Consider the following 18,408-nt stretch of genomic DNA (forward strand, 5'->3'; position numbering starts at 1 on the left):
CAATCTGCCAAGTTTCGATGTAGACCAAGTTTTATAGGCCTGTCATAAACCCAAGAAAGAATTAAAAAGTCAAAGAAAGAAATGAGGATTAATAATGGAAATGTTGACAGACTACTTTCCAAATACAGAAACATACAATTATAATTGACCTTAAAATAACCAGTTTAAAATGGTGTACAATAAATTAAAAAACAAATGAAAAAAAAACTTTTCTAACTCACAGTACTTAGAAGACAGGATCCAGCAAGTGTCAAAAAGTACAGCAAGAAAAACGTGTTGGTGCATCACAAGACATAGTACATTAGATTCATTTATTGTCATGACTGACAAACTTTAACTCAAGAATGATAGTATCTGGTAAATTCACTCAATTCTCAACTGTATTATCCACTGACTAACAGATGTGCTCAAATATGCATCTACATGAAGTCCTCTGTCAGGTATCTGAATATTAGCAATACTTATCTTTAGGTAAGTTTCCACACGTTGGCTTTTAACAGTAACACATTAAGACTTTCAAATGTGACTTGTCAGACTTTAACTGTTCATTCTTCCAAGACACTACGTGCTCTCGAGATGTACCTCTCCTTGGCATCTAACACTGGGCAGTGAACATGCTGAGTGTGTGCTCAGCCCCACAGCCATACCCAGGCCCCCATTTAGAAACTGCGGGCAGAATCACACCCCTAAGGCATAGTTCAAATCAGCAAGTGTTGGTGAGTTCTGAGTTCTAGGCACACAGAAGCCAGCTGAAGTCTTCATCTATAGTCCCGTGAGTTAAAGACGAGTGCCTATACCCCAAACTTTCACTAAACAATTTAGCAAATCAGACTTCACTTTGACATTTTTACATCCAAATATTAGCTATCCATATCTCACTGAATTACACATAAACTGACAGGTCATGATATCTAAAATGAAGGATGCTTTAAATTAATAATCATTAAGTTAATAATAAAAAATAAAAATTAATAACTTAACATTGAATTCACTAAAGGCCCAGCAATAAATAGTCTACAATCAATCTTAACCTCAACCCACTCCTGACAGCTTGTACTGTGAAACTGCCCACACACGATCATGGTCTTGAGGCCAAGAGCCTGTCCTTGCCACAAATCACCAAGCTGACTCCTCTTGTTCACAGTTCTTCCCCATCACAGCTGCACTAACGTCACTGATATGTACTTTGGTTTTAAGTTTGCTATTTTAAGACTTATAAAGAAGTTACAAAATTCTTCAAAGGCATCCCTCATTCATCTGGGGGACCTACTGCACAGTGTTTAAAAACACATTTATTTGTATGAAATAAGATTCTGTACAAAGACACAGAAACATAATATAACAACATTCTCCAAACTAATTATTTACTATGGTGTTCTACAAACCAGGAAAACTTCTATTGTGATTGGAAACATCCTAATAATAATCTGCTGAGGGCAGAAGGTTAAACAATGCTGCCAAGATAAGAAGCCTGTCCAAGACTTTAAAGGTTTCCAGGAATGCTCACAGAGTGAGCATGGAGTAAAGCACCTCCTCCAAGTGCCCTCTGGCCAAAGTTCTGCCCACTGCCCATTGCAAAATCGCTGGATCTGTCCTTTGCACAGCCCCCCAGTCAGGTCATGAAAGGACCATCTTCCTGGACAAGGTGCCTCTAATGCCTGATGGCCTCTCCCACTGCACCTTCCAGTCTTTCCAGCACTCCCATTCCAGTAAAGGACACAGCAACAGAATCCATGAGGTAGCTCAACAAAAAGAATCAGCTTTTCCCATTAGACTAATCAAAAAACTCTACTGGTCATCAGATATGCCTGCTCTGTTCAGCAAAAATTTAAAGTGAGCCTAGAAAGCTGTAGACAACAAAGTTCTTTACCCAAAAATATTTTACTCACCTAATAAAATGATACCCTTGTATCCTAAAGCAGATTTCAGAAGGTAATTTAAGTTAAACACTTAACCTGGAAAGCCTCCCCAACCATATCAAAAATCATAGCTTTAGTGCAAAATAAAATTTAAAAAACAAAATGATCATTTATAAGGCTTTAGATGCTCTTTTAGGTAACAAAATTCCTCTAGAACTTTTTTTTAAGGGTAGGAAAAATTTATTGAGGGAAAGAAAGCTTCTGTCTAAGAGAGACAGAGGGGGACTGGAAAGTGGGTTGCCTGCTCACCCCACTTCTCCAAGCTATTTTATACAGCAAAGCTATGCGGTGAGCTGGGTACAAAGTGGGACAAAACTGTAAGACCCAATGGAAAATTACAAGGTGGGCATGAGATGGGACAAAACCATGACCAACCAACAAGATTACAAGTACAATCACTCAGGTAATATTGATTAAATGGGGGTCAAATGGGGGAGGAGTCACTTAGCAAGGATTTCAGTAAAGGTGAGGGTCAATCTTCCTGGAAAGGCTAGGTTAAGAACTTGGCCCCGAACCCAGGTGATTGATACCTACTTAGAATATCAATCACTGCTCTTTGGAGCACAAAGGTATAGTAATTTCTCTCATTTTACAATTCTGGCCATCAGTGAATGTCTTGATTGTCCTCCATGTTGGCTCCTTGCTGAGTTGGCTCCTTGTGGGGCCCTGTCTAACTGCCTACAAGATATCTAATTAACTTGTCTATCTGCAATATTCCCCCCTCTGAAGAAGTACACCTAACTGCTGTGAGGGGGCAAAGGGCAAAGACAGCTCTGGCTACTTCCAGCTGAAGAGGGTTGTAGTTGTGATCAGCAGTAGAGGTACTCTACAGAGGGATAATCTAAAGGCCTTTGGTAGGCACCTGGCATTGTCGTCTTGGTAGCTGCATAGCTTATAAGTCTGGAGGAGAAAAAGCCAAAGAAACAGTTAAGAATGCATGGGCCACATTATAAGGGCAGCAGGATTGCTGTGAATATAGCCAACAAAGAGGATAAGAGGAAGGTCCAGGGGACTTCAGAATCCAACATAGAAGTAATTTTGTACAGTTTAGCAGTTCTGAGCTGTTTACAAAGTCGATCTGGTGGATCCCAGTAAAAGAAGTCTAGCACATCTGTCATTGGTTCGATTTGTATGACTACTTGGAGTGTAGTAGCCTCTAGGCAAGAATAAAAAAAAAGTTTAAGAAATTAGAATATGCATAATCTAAGCATGAGCACACTAGAATGAAAGGGCAGGTTGGGTAGAAAGTCACACTTAGTGGCCATGGATTTTGCTCAGTGGTTCTGCTGCCTGCCTCACAAGCACAAGGACCTGAGTTTAATCCCCAGTGCCAAAAAAAAAAAACACACTTAGAAATTGAAATAGTGATTGCACCTGCTGGTCTTAGATTCTTTCATTGAAAGAGGTAATCATAAGTCTCATACTTTGTCATAAGTCTCTCTAGTTTTAGCTCTGAGACAATTTGAAGAATTTTGCTAAAAAATATAAAACTCTAGCTGAGCTCTTATAGATTTTACCATCGTTTTTTTCCTAATAACCCATAATCATGGTCAGCTACTGTTAGAGCTGGAAACTGCCAGAAGGGGTCAGTGACTGGAGCCCCTTTTTATATCTAGCTTTATTACTATGGCATTATTTTACACTTCTTTTGGTTATTCTTTTCTATTGGTTGTTTAAGACCAAGTTAAAGTGAGACCTGTATCAATCAACATGAACCTCTTGGTATCTATCAAGGTCAGTTAAGTCTCTTCAGGCATTATTTTGGAACCATGAATATGAGATCCTCATAATCCTAGCCTTTACTACACAGAAGTAGATGTATTCAAACTGTAGGGACAGCTATATCTCATACTCTCTCCCAAGAAGAAAAGCTGCTGGAATTGAACAGATATTTCTCAGACAAAGAAGTAATAGCAGCAAATAAACATGAAAAATGGTCAACATCACTCATAGGGGTGCAAACCCTAGTGTGACCTTCACATGTGAGGGGTGTAGGTTGCCTGTCCTTTGAATAATCCTAAACCTCTCTCTCCAACCTATCCTACTTGGAAAAATTGTCTTCCACAAAACATCCCTGTGCCAAAAAGCCTGTGGGCCATTGTGTTAAACACTTTAAGCTCATAATTTTACAAATGGTCCATACCAATCCAAACACTTACTGTATTTTGACAAATTTGATGGACTGGTCGTGAATGGGCTTCTGCTATCACTGCAGCACTGCAGCCAGCATTGAAGTCGAAAACTTCCAAAGTCCTGTCCCGGCCAGCTGTGAGTACAATGTCTGCAACGATTCAGTTAGGGAACTCTTCACCATGATCGTACCCAAGAGAAACAGACCGGACAGTTCCATTTAAACTAATCAGCCTTGGAACATTGCAAGACTCAGAAATGATTGATTCGTAAAGCATTCCTGGTGTTACATAGGAACAGTCCAGTCCCAGCCCTGGCTCCTCCTATCTGGCTCCCAGGTGTCTGGCAAGAGCTGGTAACAGCAAGTGGAAGCTGGGGGACCCAGTCATGAACAGGTGGGATATCAGAGCGTGAGATACCTGTGGATATCCAAATCAAGATACCAACTAACTGCTGAAAATGTATATTGTCTGAGGTAAAGATGAGATTATAAAGCCACGAAGGGGATAATCTATTTCCAAGCAGGCTGCATGAGGTAACATAGAGCGGCATATCTTCAGGAAATTACAATACACTTTATAAGTCTGATGTGGGAGGGACAATTTCTAAACTCAGGGAATATGTGACCAAACTACCCAGCAGCCAGTGCTCAGCCCTGTGCACTGCAGCAGAAGTGTACGTACAGGAGTGCAGAGTTCCAGATTCAATAGTTAGTACAGTGCCAATGCCAGCACATGCAGAACTGGTAACTCAAGTTTAAATAACCACAGTGTACATTTCTGCCAAGTGGGTTTTTCTTTTCAAATGATGCCAGCACAAAAGTTTCGCATTTGCAACTAAAACATACAGAATCTTATCACCTTTTATTTCTGTCCTTCACAATTTTAACTATAAATCTTCAGTAAAATTCAGTGTAGACCTACCTATGTTTGAATACATTAAAATTTTATGAAATGAACTCCTAAAACTTAGGAGCTTTGCATCTAAACCAACTAAAATATGTTCTTAAAATTGAAAGTGATTACATTAGCCATACAAACATTAAACGTTTGGAGTCAATTTTATACTCTGTTGATAGCAACTGCTATCATTTTGTTCAGTCCTTCATGAGATGGAATAAGTGCTTGAGTAACCAAAGGATACATAAAGCAAGAACTGACAATTTATTAAGAAAATGCACTAAGTTACCTTGAATTTTCATTAAAGCACAGATAAGAAAGTCTGGTCGGCTCACCCTGTAAAGGATGAGCCAGACGTCATAACCAGGGTTGTGTTCCTCTCTCACCAAGGTGAAGTTCTTACATGTGCAACTGCTGCAAAAGACCACAGGTTCCATGTTCCAAGTGCACAGCACAATTTAAGGCTGATCTGACAATGAGTGACACTTTGCCAGAAAAATAACACTCAGTATGTGGCACATTGGAGGGACCAGAGAGCAAGGATACAGGAGTAAAAGTCATTCACTGCTGACAAACTGGTCACATCTGCTGCATTTGACAGAGAGAGCTTGCAAATAAGCTTGTAACTGCTCCTCGGTTTATACCTGTAAGAAAAATACAGATGATGAATCTTGTTTCTTTCCACTATAGCTTTCTTCCACTACAGCTAAACATTCTACCTTTTAAAAACTTGAAAGTGAAAATAAAGTTTTCCAATTAGTTTAGTAAGTTGTATTTTATAATACTGAGGAAATAAATGGGTTGGACACCTACTTTTCCTTTAGGAAAAACTTTAGTTTCCATTAAGAAACTCTCATTTACCTTTAAAGAAAATTTATGAAAATAATATCATATCACCCTATATAGCCAAAAATTATGCATTTCCAACTATGAGAAATCAAATTTGTCCCCTAATACAATAATAATTATATATACTTGAGAAGATAACCAACCAGTTATAAATTACCAGTGATGAAACATAACTTGTTACTGTTTTCTGAAGGATAACACAAGCAGTGAGCAATGGCTTATTAAATGTATGCTCTTAATTCCTAGAAATAACTTCCCAAAGGAAGGTAACTGGCTGGCAATTCCAGGAAGTAGTCTTGACTAGTGGGAGAGGGTAGAGGACAAGACGCATTGTGCTGCCCAGGAGGAGGCCAGAGTACACTCCTGAACACAGAGGAGAGATAGGCAGGGAACAAAATGGAAAGCTATCCAAGGACAAGCTCCAGAACAAGAGTCCTGGGACAGACCTCAGGGCTTCGAAGGGTCTAGAAGGCAGGCCACACATAAATGAGGAGACAAAGAGGCCACACCTCAAGAGAGGCTTGGGAATAAGTATCCAGGGATAGGATGTAACTACACAAATTACCATAGTGAAAAATTGTTTAATTATATAGAAAGATGACTAATAAAGCAGAAAGCAGCTATTACATTTGGAAAGGTATATAAAAACCAGGGACTGTTCAGTTGAGAAAATTGTCTTTCAGAAAGACAGCCAGAAGGAACAGAGATGTGCAAGGCACAGCTCGTAGATTCCTATAGGAAGACTGCACAGGATAAGGCCCAGGAGGTGTAAATGAACATGACCATTCTTCTGGATAATCTTTTAAAATAGAAATGTAACACTTTTTAATCCTGTATCAATGTTTTCTAACTCTCTGTGCTACTACTGGGTTGCAGTTTATCATTACTACTGGAAGCCCACCAGGTGAAACACAGCTGGGCAGTGTCAGCTCAACTCACTCCATTGGTAGCACTTGTATTAGGTCATCACATAAACTAAGATTGTCCAAGTAGTCAGATAAGATAGGATGGGATGGGATAGGATGGAATGGATCGATAAATGGATTAATAGATGGGATGTGAAAAATAGTACTGGTAGAATAGGATGGATAGATGAAAAGGATGAATGGGATGGGATGGGATGAAATGGGATAGATAGGATGGATGAGATAAGATGGATGGGATGGATAAGAGTGGAGGGTAGGGTGGGTGGATGGGATGCATGAGATGGGCGGGGTGGATGGATGGGAGGGATGACAGAGGATGGGTGGAATAGATAAATTAGAATGTATGAGATGGGATAGATGGATTAAGATGGGTGAGATGGGGTGAGTGAAATATACCAGAGGAGTGTATGATTTAGAGGGGTAGATGGATGATAGGATGAGATAGGATAGATGGATAGGACTGATGAGATGGGATAGATGGGAGGGATGGATGGAATGAATGAGTTTGCATGGGTGTGATGATTGATGGGGTAGATGAATGGGACAGATGAGATGGTGTAGATGGGGTAAATGGGACAGATAGATTGGAATGGATGAGGCAGGATGGACAGCTTGGGATGGATGAGATGGGATGGATGTGATTGGTGTACAGGATATATGGATTAGAAGGATGGGTGGGTGGGATGGGAGGCTGAGTGGGATTGATGAGACGGGATAGGTGAGATGGATCAACAGGAGTAATGACATTGGATAGATGGGGTAGGATGGGTAGGACAGATGGACAGAGTGAATGAGATGGGAGAGGTGAGATGGATAGATGGGATTAATGAGCTTGGATGGATGGCATGGATCTATGGGGTGGACAAAATGTATGGATGGGATGAATGAGATGAGGTGGATGACATAAGATGGGTGAAATACATGAATGGGATGGGTGGATGGGATGGATGAGATAGCTTAATGTGATGGATAGATAAGATGGGTGGGAGGGGTGAATGAATAGGTGGAAGAGATGAGAGGGGATAAGACTGGATGGGATGGATGGATGGATAAGATGAATGGAATGAATGAGATGGGATGGGTGGGATAGATGAACGGTATTGGTGGATGGGATGGATGAACTGGACAGATGGGATGGATGGGTATGATATATAAAATGGATGGGTGGATGGATGGATGAACAGATGTGTACAATAGGATGGATGGGGTGGGTGAATGGATGAGAAGAATGAGGTGTGATGAATGGGATGGACGGATGGATAAATGAATGGCATAAATGAGATGGGATGGGAGGGATAGATGAAAGTCAGGGGTGGATGGGATAGATGAATGGGATGGATGAGTAGGATATATGGGATGGATGGATGGATGGATGGATGGGACAAGATGGATGGGAGGGATAGGCCAGATGAGATGGGTGTGATGGATGGATGGATAGATGGATGAGATGGATAGGTGGTGTGGATAGATGAGATGAATGGGTAGGACGGATGTGATAAGGTAGGTTGGATTAAAAGTACATTATACAGGAAAGATAGATTGGGAGACATGAGATGAGGTAGATAGATGGATGAATGGAATGGATGGATGAGATAGGATAGATGGATGGATGGAACAGATGGGTGGGATGGATAAGATGGGATGGATGAGACAGATGGGGTGGACAGGATGGATGGGTGGGACAGATGGATGGGATAAGATGGGATGATGGGTCAGGTGTGTAGACAGGATGGATGAAAGATGCAGGCAGCAACTAGGAGATCCTGTGGGGCCATCTTCCTGGAGGGGCTGTGCATCCTAGGCGAGCTAGGCTCTGAGAAGAGCCATCAGGTATGGGGGAATCCAGGCACATTCTCCTCACTGTCCACCTATACACAGTACCCTGCTACATTAGGAGTAAGCAGCAACCTCACAAGAAGTAACATTTGTTCCAAATATGTCTTGTGGCACCATCCTGGGAAACAACTGCACATGAGCTATCTTTGATGCCAACATAGGAAAGTGTGGAGTTCAGCCTTTTGCAGCTGAAATCACAAATACCTCTTGAGAAGCAGGCCTAGGGAGAGCCTATCTGAGCTGTAACCAGAGGGCACAGTATCCACTACTCACAGAATTAGTTGCGCATGTGCCAAGGAAGACACCAGGCCAGGCTTCTTGGATATAAGCTTGCTCAGACCCTGTTCTCTGTTCCCTAGAGCACAGACTACTCTAACAGCTACTGTTTCAGAGAAGGTGATGTAGCCACCTGGAGCACAGGCACCACCCTGCTCTACCAAGATGCCCAGATCAACATGGCCCAGCCTCCTTCAGCAATACCTTCAGCCTCATATGTTAACCCTGAACTCCTCTAGGCTGTGGCCTGAAAGTTCCCTTTCCAATCTGGCCCTGTAGAAATATGAACATGGCACCCATCTTAAAATCAAGGTTTGACAAATAGCAGGACAAAGCCAGGGCTTTCTTTCTCCAGATCCTTATTGTGGGGGCGGGGGGCAAGCCTGTCTGTGGGTTTTGGTCACACACAGAAAAAGATACAATGGATGCTCTGAGAAAGAAAAAAGGGAGCTACCTGCCAGGCAGGATGGCCAACTTTCCAGAACTGGCTCAAACCCCATGTTATGGCTTGTATCTACATGTCCACCCAAAGCCTCCTAGGTGGAGCCTCTGGGAGGTGGTCGGATCATGGGTATGTAACACTGGATTATAGGTGCGTGACAGCTGGATTAATCCACCAGTTGGTTTAGTGTTGTTCTGGTGTGGATGACGGAAGGCTCACCCTAGGTGTGTGCAGCACCAACCAAACGGATTGCATCCTGAATGAAACAAAAAGGAAAACAGGCTCACGATTTCCTGCCTTCTGTCTGCCCTGCCATGAATTGTTTATCCTCTGCTATACCCCACTACCATGCCACCTTTGCATTACAGCCAGCCAACCATGGGCTGAAACCTCTTCAAATTATGATATAAATCTTTCCTCCTTTAACTTATGAATATCAGGTATTCTGTCCCTGCAATGAGACCTCCGAGAAGTCTAAGCCTGCCCATACATCCCCAATGAGGAAGTCCCAAACAGCTCCATATCCATCAGTGAGAGAAGAGATGGCTGGGCACCACTTGTTACAGAAGACCTGAGGAGAAGGAGCACCCCAAAGTCAAGCATCTTGATAACCCCACACTGATTACTAAGGTGTTACACTTGCCTTACCAGATGAAATCAGGTGGGCACGTAAGACTCAGCAAAGGAGACAGATACAACAGTTACAAGGGGTTAGGATCTCTGATTCTTGAAATATTTTATTTCTTTAAATTTTTGAAAATGAAGATATCAAAATGTGAATATTTCTTCAAGCTTGGTGTAGGAAAATAACTATTATTCCCTATGTATGCCTATACGTCTGAAGCATTCTGTAATTTTAACTTCTTAGTAAAAATCAGCACTTGCTCTCATAATGTCACTTGAGTAATTAAGAGTCCTTAAATCCTCCAGATTTTCCCATAGGTAAGAATTAACACACAGAGAACCAGGTGAATCAACTCACAGCACACATCTCACAGGAACACAACGCTGTTAGTAAACCCTGGATAACATGACTATCAACACTTTCTTTCTCTTTCTGTTACTCAAATTAAGGGAAGAGAAAGCATCAGTCGGCTCCCTACCTCTTCAGCTCATCTTTGCAGGTGTCAAGGTGATATTTCAGCAGCCACAGTTCTGGGCCAGAAGACAGCAGAATGAAGGTGTCCATGTAGTAGAACTGTGCAGCCTGCACAGGCCGGGGAAGCACATCTCTGCCCTGGAGAAGCAGGCTGGTGGTTACTGAAATGCCACAGATGCCACAGGAAGCAGCACTGCCCCTGATATAAACCCCTGGGTTCCCACGTGCACATGTACGTGCTCATGAGGATCCATCTACAGTGGTTTTTCTGCTTGCTCAATCACCCACCAAAGGAGTTACATGGTTAATATTAATGTAATGAGTGTTGAATTCAACCCATTTACAATTTTTAAAATGAAATAAACTTGAAACCTTGCAGCAAGGATTTTATTAGGGTTGAAATTTAAAATGTGTTTTAAAACACAGCTCTGGTGTCTATTCTCCATTACAGTTCACAATCAAGGATCCCAATTTAGAAGCTGATGGCAATGGCAGCTCTGGAATAGCCATAAGATGCTCTCCCACAACATGCTCCATCCTAACTAACCTACCTTCCTTCACTCACTTGCCGTGGGGCCTGAGCAGCCTGCAGTGCATGGGCTGCAGCCCAAGCCACTGGCAGCTGGCTGGAAGAGCTGGTCCTCCTGCCTCTTAGCACTGCCAAAAAAATCATATACCACTTGCACAGGAAAAAAAAAATCACACTGAAAACTCAAAGTACCATTTCTACTGAATGTCTGTAACTTTCACACCATTGTAAGTCAAAATGTCTTAGGTTGAATCATCATAAGCAAGGATTCCCTGCATGGAGGTAGATGCCTGTAATTCCAGCACTCTGTAAGTTTAGGCATAAGAATCACACGGTCAGCCCCCAGCTGGCCAACCTAGTGACTTGGTGAGAACTAGTCTCAAACCATAAAACCATAAAATAAGGCATAGGGTGTAGCTCAGTGATCGAGTGACCTTGAGTGAAATAAATAAATAAATAAATAACTCATAGAAAATAATACTAAGCAACAGATCAACCTCTCCAATATTTGGAATCCAGATGCTGAAGAGTAACGACTTGAAGAAGAGGAGAAGGAAAGAGATAACTGGGATCCAGGAAAGATCTGAAGGAAAGACTGGAGCCTGCAGAGAAAGTAAGGAGATGACCACAGTGAAAGTAAGGGATGGACCACAGCACAGAGGAAGAGGAGGCAAACTGTCCTCTGCACCACTCCTAGCTCTTGGCATGAGAGAGGATAAAAACACACCAGTGGAGCGGAACAGTGGAGGCTGTGCACTAGAAGGACTAGTAAGTGATTCCGGGCCAGGCAACAGCAGTGTTACTGAAAGAGTGTTTGGTCAGACTTTTTTTAGGGAAGCATCGGCAGAACCCAGGACTCATAGCAGCCATCAGTAGTATTTTTCTCAGATCTCCCAGTGTTGAAATCCCACAGCAACTGGGTGAGTGAAGGCCAAAAGAGAAGTCCAGAGTGGGGAAAATGGGCTGGCTGCCAAGGGAAATCCAGAGAGTTGCTGGCTAAAGACTTGGTCTCCAGTGCCTAGCCAGAGGCCAACACCAGCATGAACTTCTATGGAGTTGAAAGCAGAGTTAGTGCCCCACCCCAACCCTACTGCTGGCTTGCTGAGATTGCACAACACCCCCACCCTAATCCTACTGCAGACTTACTAGGGTTACCCAGGACAGATGTGGGCTCTGCCTTGGACACTAACTCAAAGCTGTAGACAGCAGAAGATAATCACAGGTTTGAAGTCACAGAGAAATTTTTTCTTTTATTTTTTTAGGGTGGGGCATGGGGAGGTATTTGTCCTTTTTGGGTTTTTTGTTTGTTTGTTTTTTTGGTTTTTGTTTTTGTTTTTTTTTGGTACCAGGGATTGAACTTGTGTCCCTGTGCTTGTGAGGCAGGCAGCAGAAGAACTGAGCTAAATCCCCAGCTGTCCTTTTTGTTTGTTTAAATTTGTCTTGATTGTTTTGGTTTTTTCATAAGTGTGAACATTGTTTCTAGCTCTTTCATTTGCTTTGTTCTTGCTTTTGTTTTTTTTCCTTCTTTCCTTCTCTCCTATTTCTTCACTAGGTCCCCAAAGCCTGAATAATCTTCCTTTTTCCTTCAGTCTTGCTTCTAATCTCTTTCTCTACATCTATTTTCTCTATTTTTTTTCCTCTTATCCCTTTTAAATTTTCTTCCTAGAGGGTAAAACCACTCTACTGAGAGGATATTTGCTATATATAATATCTTGGTTTGTTTCAGACTTCATTATAAAACTATAAATCCCATTTCTCTGGTTAAAGTTGGCAAATTAATGATTACCACAGTTTGTCAGTTTCTAGGCTGTGCTTGATGCTATTGCTATTAGTGACTGCACTAGTGTATCCAACATGTCACAGTTGTTGTGATCAGTTGCTCTTCCCTGTTTGCCAATAACAAGATTGTCTAGGTCATAAACAATGCTATAGTCCAGTACCAAAGAACTAAGTGCTAGGACGAGCAGGCAGTAACCTCTTGTCCCTAATAAACTGAAATGGTAGGATCTTTGAAAAGACTCAAAAGCCAAAAGCCTGTGACACTTAGAAAACATCTCTGAAAAGTACTCATTTCCTAAGGAGGTCCCAACACTACCAATAAAACTACCTATCATTAGCAATTTACAAGTATCAATGCAGAAAACAAATTTTTAAAAAGAAAAGAAAATTATAAGATGTGGAAGAAAGACATAACCCCAGACTTCCAGCTCATCCAGGGCAAGGCCAGGAGGCAATGAGATGGAGTAAATCAGAAGCCACCTACCAGAACTTTCTGAAATGATTGCAGCAGAAATAACTTTGAAGCTCTAGAAAAAAACAATTCAGAAATAATTTCTAAGGTAACAAAAGAGATGATGACCACAATGAAGGACATCATTCGTGAGTCAAGAGTAGATACACTTTTAAAAAAATAGAGGATCTTAAGAAATGATGGAAACCATAAATGCCCAATATAGGAGATAAATGGATTCCATACAACAGGTTCAAAAAGATATCCAGGAGATATGAATTCTATTGAAAGTATAAGTAGCAGAATCAACTAATGTGAGGACATAATATCTTATCTATCAGACAAGTTTGTAGTAAGCAATCATCAGAAGAGATTTTAAAAATACCAGGGATAATGAAAAATCAATCCAACAGCTGGTAGATGAGGAAAATAAGAATAATATGATTGAGTGGAATCAATTAAAAAAAAGCAACAGCAAAAAAAAAAAACTGTTCACAGAAGTAATGGTAGAAAAATTCCCAAGCATGGAAAAAGAATTTCACATATAGATAAAGTGAGGCACACAGAACTCCCATTAGCCATGATCAGAAAAAATAAAAATCCAAACCAAGGCATAAAATAGTCAATATTCCAGAAATTCAACAGAAGAACAGAACATTATAAACTGTTATACAAAAGAAAAAGTTATCTACAAAGGAAAACCATTCACAGCAGACTTCTCAACATAAACCCTTAAATCAAGGAGAGCTTCAAGGGAAGTATTCCAAGCCCTAAAAGAAAACAAACTCCAACGGAGATTAATGAACTCTGAAATATTATCTTTCAAAACTGATGGAGAAATAAGATACATCCGTGATAAAGAACACCTGAAAAATTAATGACCACTAAATTAGAACTCCAAAATGTTCTGGAGAATATTCTAGAAAGAGTTAGTGAAGACTAGAATTTCATGAATCCCAATAGAATGAATCAACCAGGGAAGGCAAACAATCAGAGGGGAAAGAAAAGGGACTAGCAAAAGAAAACTTATATGGCAAGGATAAATCAATACATATCAATTATAGCCATCAATGTAAATGGTCTGAGCTCACCAATCAAAAGAAACAGATTGGCAGAATGGATCAAGAAATAAGATCCAACAATATGCTGCATACAGAACCATATTTAATTCAAAGATAAAGTCATAGATTGAAAGGCAAAGGATGAAAAACAGTACTCCATGCAACAAGAAACTGAAAAAAATCAGAGGAAGCTATTCTATTTGCAGACAAGTGGATTTCAAGCCAAAACTGATTAAGAGAGACAAAGAAGGGCACTATGGACTTGTTAAGGGAACAATTCATAAGGAGAGATAAAATATATGAACCAAACAACAGTGTGCCCAAATATATAAAACAAATATTAGTGGACATGAAAAATTAGGTAAGTAGCAATACAATTGTAATGGGGGTCCTCAATATACCACTGTTACAAATAGATCAGCTACACACAAAAAAATCAGCAGAGAAATTTCAAACTTTTAAACAAATGGATTTAGATTTTTACAGATTGTTCCACCCAACAACAACAGAATACAATTCTTCTCAGCAGTACACAGTACTTCTCCAAAATAGATCATATACTACCTTATAGAACATGTTAAGTAAATGTTAAGGAACTGAAATTATGTCAAACACATTATCAGATCATAATGTAATAAAACTAGACATTAATGACAAAGGAAACCACAAAAATTCCATAAATACATGGAAATTAAACAATATCCTCCTGAAAAAAGTATGTCACAGATGAAAAGAAGAAATTAGACAATTTCTACAATTCAATGATAATGCCAGTACAATATACCAGAACTAATGGGATGAAATGAAAGCAGTCCTATGAGGGAAAATTATAGCAGTGAATTCCCACATAAGAAAAACAAGAGTGAGCTCCATTAAATAACCTAATGATGAACTTCAAGCTTCTAGGAAAAGAAGAAAATTAAATTCAGAGTACATCTGAAAAAGGAAATTATAAACATCAGAGCAGAAATTAATGCAATTACAACTAAGAAAACAATGCAAAGATTCAATGAATCAAAGAGTTGGTTCTATTTAAATAAAATAAATAAACCCTTAGCCAATGTTATCAAAAAAGAGAAAAGTCTCAAATGCACACAATTAGTAATGAAAAGGGTGAAATCACAACAGATCCTGCAGAAATCAAGAAGATCATATCTATTTCACAAATCTGCACTCTAATAAGATGAAGCACAGAAGAAGTGGACAGATTCCTAGATATACATAAATTATCAAAGCTGAATCAAGAAAATATAAAAATTCTAAATAACCCTATAATAATAGTCAATGAAATTGAAGATGCAATTTATAAAACCACCAACCAACAAAAGCTAGGTCTTGCCAGATTCACCGTTGAATTCTCCAAGAAATTTAGAGAAGATGCAACTCCACTTCTCCTCATACTCTAATGGAATCGAAAGGGAAGCAATATTCCCAAACTCATCCCTGGAAGCAAGCATTATTACCCTTATACCATAACCAGAAAAGAATCCAACCAACAAAGAGAACTACAGGCCAATCTCCCTAATGAATACAGATGCAAAAATTCTCAATGAGATACTGGAAAACAGAATGCAACAAATCATCAAGAAAATTATACGGCATGACCAAATAGGACTCATCCCAAGGATGTAAGGACAATTTAACATACGCAAATCCACAGATGTACTGCACCACAAAACAGAGCCAAGGACAAAAACCATATGATCATCTCAACAAATGCAGAAAAAAACCTATGACCAAGTCCAACATCAATTCATGCTAAAAACTCTACAGAAAATTGAAATAGGAGGTCTTTATCTCAATCTGGTAAAAGCCATCTATGACAATCCAACAGCAAACATCACACTAAATGGTCAGAAACTGAAAGCTTCCACTATAAAATCAGGAAAAGGACAAGGATGACCACTATTGTCACTTCTATTCAATACAGTTCAAAACATTAGCCACAGTGATTACATAAGAGAAAGACATAAAAGGAATAAGGATAGGAAAGGAAGAAGTTAAATTATCATTATTTGTTCATGACACAATACCTTACATAAAAGACTCCCAAAACTCCCCCAAAAGACTTCTAGATTTAATATCCAAATTTAGTAGCATTAACTGGCTACAAAGTTAACACTAAAAAAATCAATAGCACTCTGGGTACACAAACAGCAAACTCTCTGAGAAAGCAATTAGGGAAATAACACCCTTCATAATAGTATCAAAAAAATGAAATACATAGGAATCACTCTAATGAAGGCAGTATAAGACTTTTACTTTGAAATTTTCAGTATTCTGAAAATGGAGATTGAAGAGGATATCAGAAAATGGAAAGATACCACTTGTTCTCAAGAAGAAAGAACCAATATAGTGAAAATGGCCATATTCCCAAAACTGTTATACTGATTTAATCTAACCCAACCAAACTACTAATAGCACACCTCACAGAACTGGAGAAACTAATCCTGTTATAGTTTGGGTCTAGATGTCCCCCAAATATTCATGCAATCATAGGTAGGGCTTTTGCAGAGGTGGTTGAATCCAGAGTGTGCTGCTGGGGATTCAGAGTGTGAGATTACTAAATCAGTCCACGAACTGCTCTGGCACCAACTCTAACTCCAATAGCCTGGATACAATATAAGGGACACAAAAAGGCTTGTCTTGTCCCTTGTGGCTTTGGTACCTTCTACCCACTGTGAACTGTTTCCCTTCTGTGATGCCTGTCTACTAGGCCACCCTGCCTAGATTCCAGCCTATTATGGAATGAAACCTCTACAAACTGTAAGCTATTTAAACCTTTCCTCATTTAAATTTTGGTGTGAGATATTTTGTCTCAGCAATAAGAAAGTAATTTTTAAAAAATTTTTTTAAAGAAAAATAATTAAGACAAATCCTAAAATTTTTTTGGAACCAGAAGAGACCTAGCATAGCAAAAGCAAGTTGGGCAACAAAGATGAGGCAGGAAGTATCACAATCCCTGTCCTGAAATTACACTACAAAACTACTGTAATAAAAATTGCATGGTACTGGCAAAAACAAAACAAAACAAAACAAAGAAACAGATTAAAGGGTCAGTGGAACAGAACAGAAGATGTAGAAACAACTCCAAATATATTCAGCCAAACTTTGATGAAGGGGCCAAACATCTTCACTGAAAGAAATATAGCCTCTTTAATGGCACTGGGAAAACTGGCTTTCTGTATGCCAAAGATTAAACCTAGACCCATTATCTCTCTTCGTGCATTAATTAAATAAAAATGGTTCAAAGTTCTAAATCTTAAAGCAGAAACACTAAATCTTCTGGAAGACAGAATAGACAAAACTCTTAAAAACATAGGTGTGGGTATAGACTGTACAAACAAAATTCCAATCACATGGCAAATATTACAAAGAATCAACACTGGGATCTCATCATATTAAAAAGCTTTTGCAGAGCAAAAGAAAACACCAACACAGTGAAGAGACAACCAACAGAATGTGAAAAAAAATTCCCAGCTATTCTTCAGACAAAGGACTAACACTTAGAATAAATAAAGAACTAAAAAAAAAAAAAATCAAATTGAAAGACCTAATCCAAAAACAGGCATCTGAAATGAATAGACACTTCTTGGATGAAGAAGTACTAAGAGAAAATAAATATATGTAAAAATGTAGTCATGCAAGAAATGAGAATGAAAACAACATTAAGATTCCCTCTTACTCCAGAAAGAATGGCTATCATCAAGAAGTCAACCAGCAACAAATGCTGGCAAGAAAGTAGAGAGGCTGTTGGCGGGAGCATAAATTGGTACAACCAATATGGAAATCTGTATGGAGGGTCCTCAAAAGAACTAAAACTAGAGGTTCCATTTGACCCAGCTGTTCCCCTTCTTGGTATCTTCCCAAAAGAATTAAAAGCATCATATCACAGTGATATATATATATACATACACACATACATACATACATATAGACACACATACACACAGCTATGTTTATAGCAACACACTTTGCAATAACTAAACCTTGGGAAAACCCAAAATACCCATCAGTGGATGAATGGATAAAAATTATGTTTTTGTTTAATATACAATGCTGTATATTACTTTGCCAAAAAGAAGGATAAGCCTGAGACATTTCTACTCAAATTGATGCATCTTGAGATCATCTTTTTAAGTGAAATAAATTGGATGCATAGTTAAATACTGCATTACTTCTCTTGTATGAAAAACTGAAATGGTAAATAAG

At 39.5% G+C, this 18,408-nt stretch overlaps 1 protein-coding gene across 6 annotated transcripts in view; it reads right to left on the reverse strand.

Annotated features, from left to right (window-relative positions):
- The window catches only part of Wdr27 (WD repeat domain 27), a 211,509-nt gene that overhangs the window by 134,222 nt on the left and 58,879 nt on the right, over positions 1-18,408 (reverse strand). For all 6 annotated transcript variants that reach the window (XM_010628906.2, XM_010628903.2, XM_019208131.2 and 3 more), the window contains exons 19-21: positions 10,381-10,514; positions 5,495-5,592; positions 4,079-4,200 (exon numbers count right to left, since the gene is read on the reverse strand). In XM_010628906.2, coding sequence (XP_010627208.1) covers positions 4,079-4,200; positions 5,495-5,592; positions 10,381-10,514 — 354 coding nt within the window. The remainder of the gene's footprint in view (positions 1-4,078; positions 4,201-5,494; positions 5,593-10,380; positions 10,515-18,408) is intronic.

This window comes from Fukomys damarensis, unplaced genomic scaffold (genome assembly GCF_012274545.1).
Source record: "Fukomys damarensis isolate Sample0158 unplaced genomic scaffold, DMR_v1.0_HiC HiC_scaffold_14, whole genome shotgun sequence".
In the NCBI taxonomy this organism is placed as follows: Eukaryota; Metazoa; Chordata; class Mammalia; order Rodentia; family Bathyergidae; genus Fukomys; species Fukomys damarensis.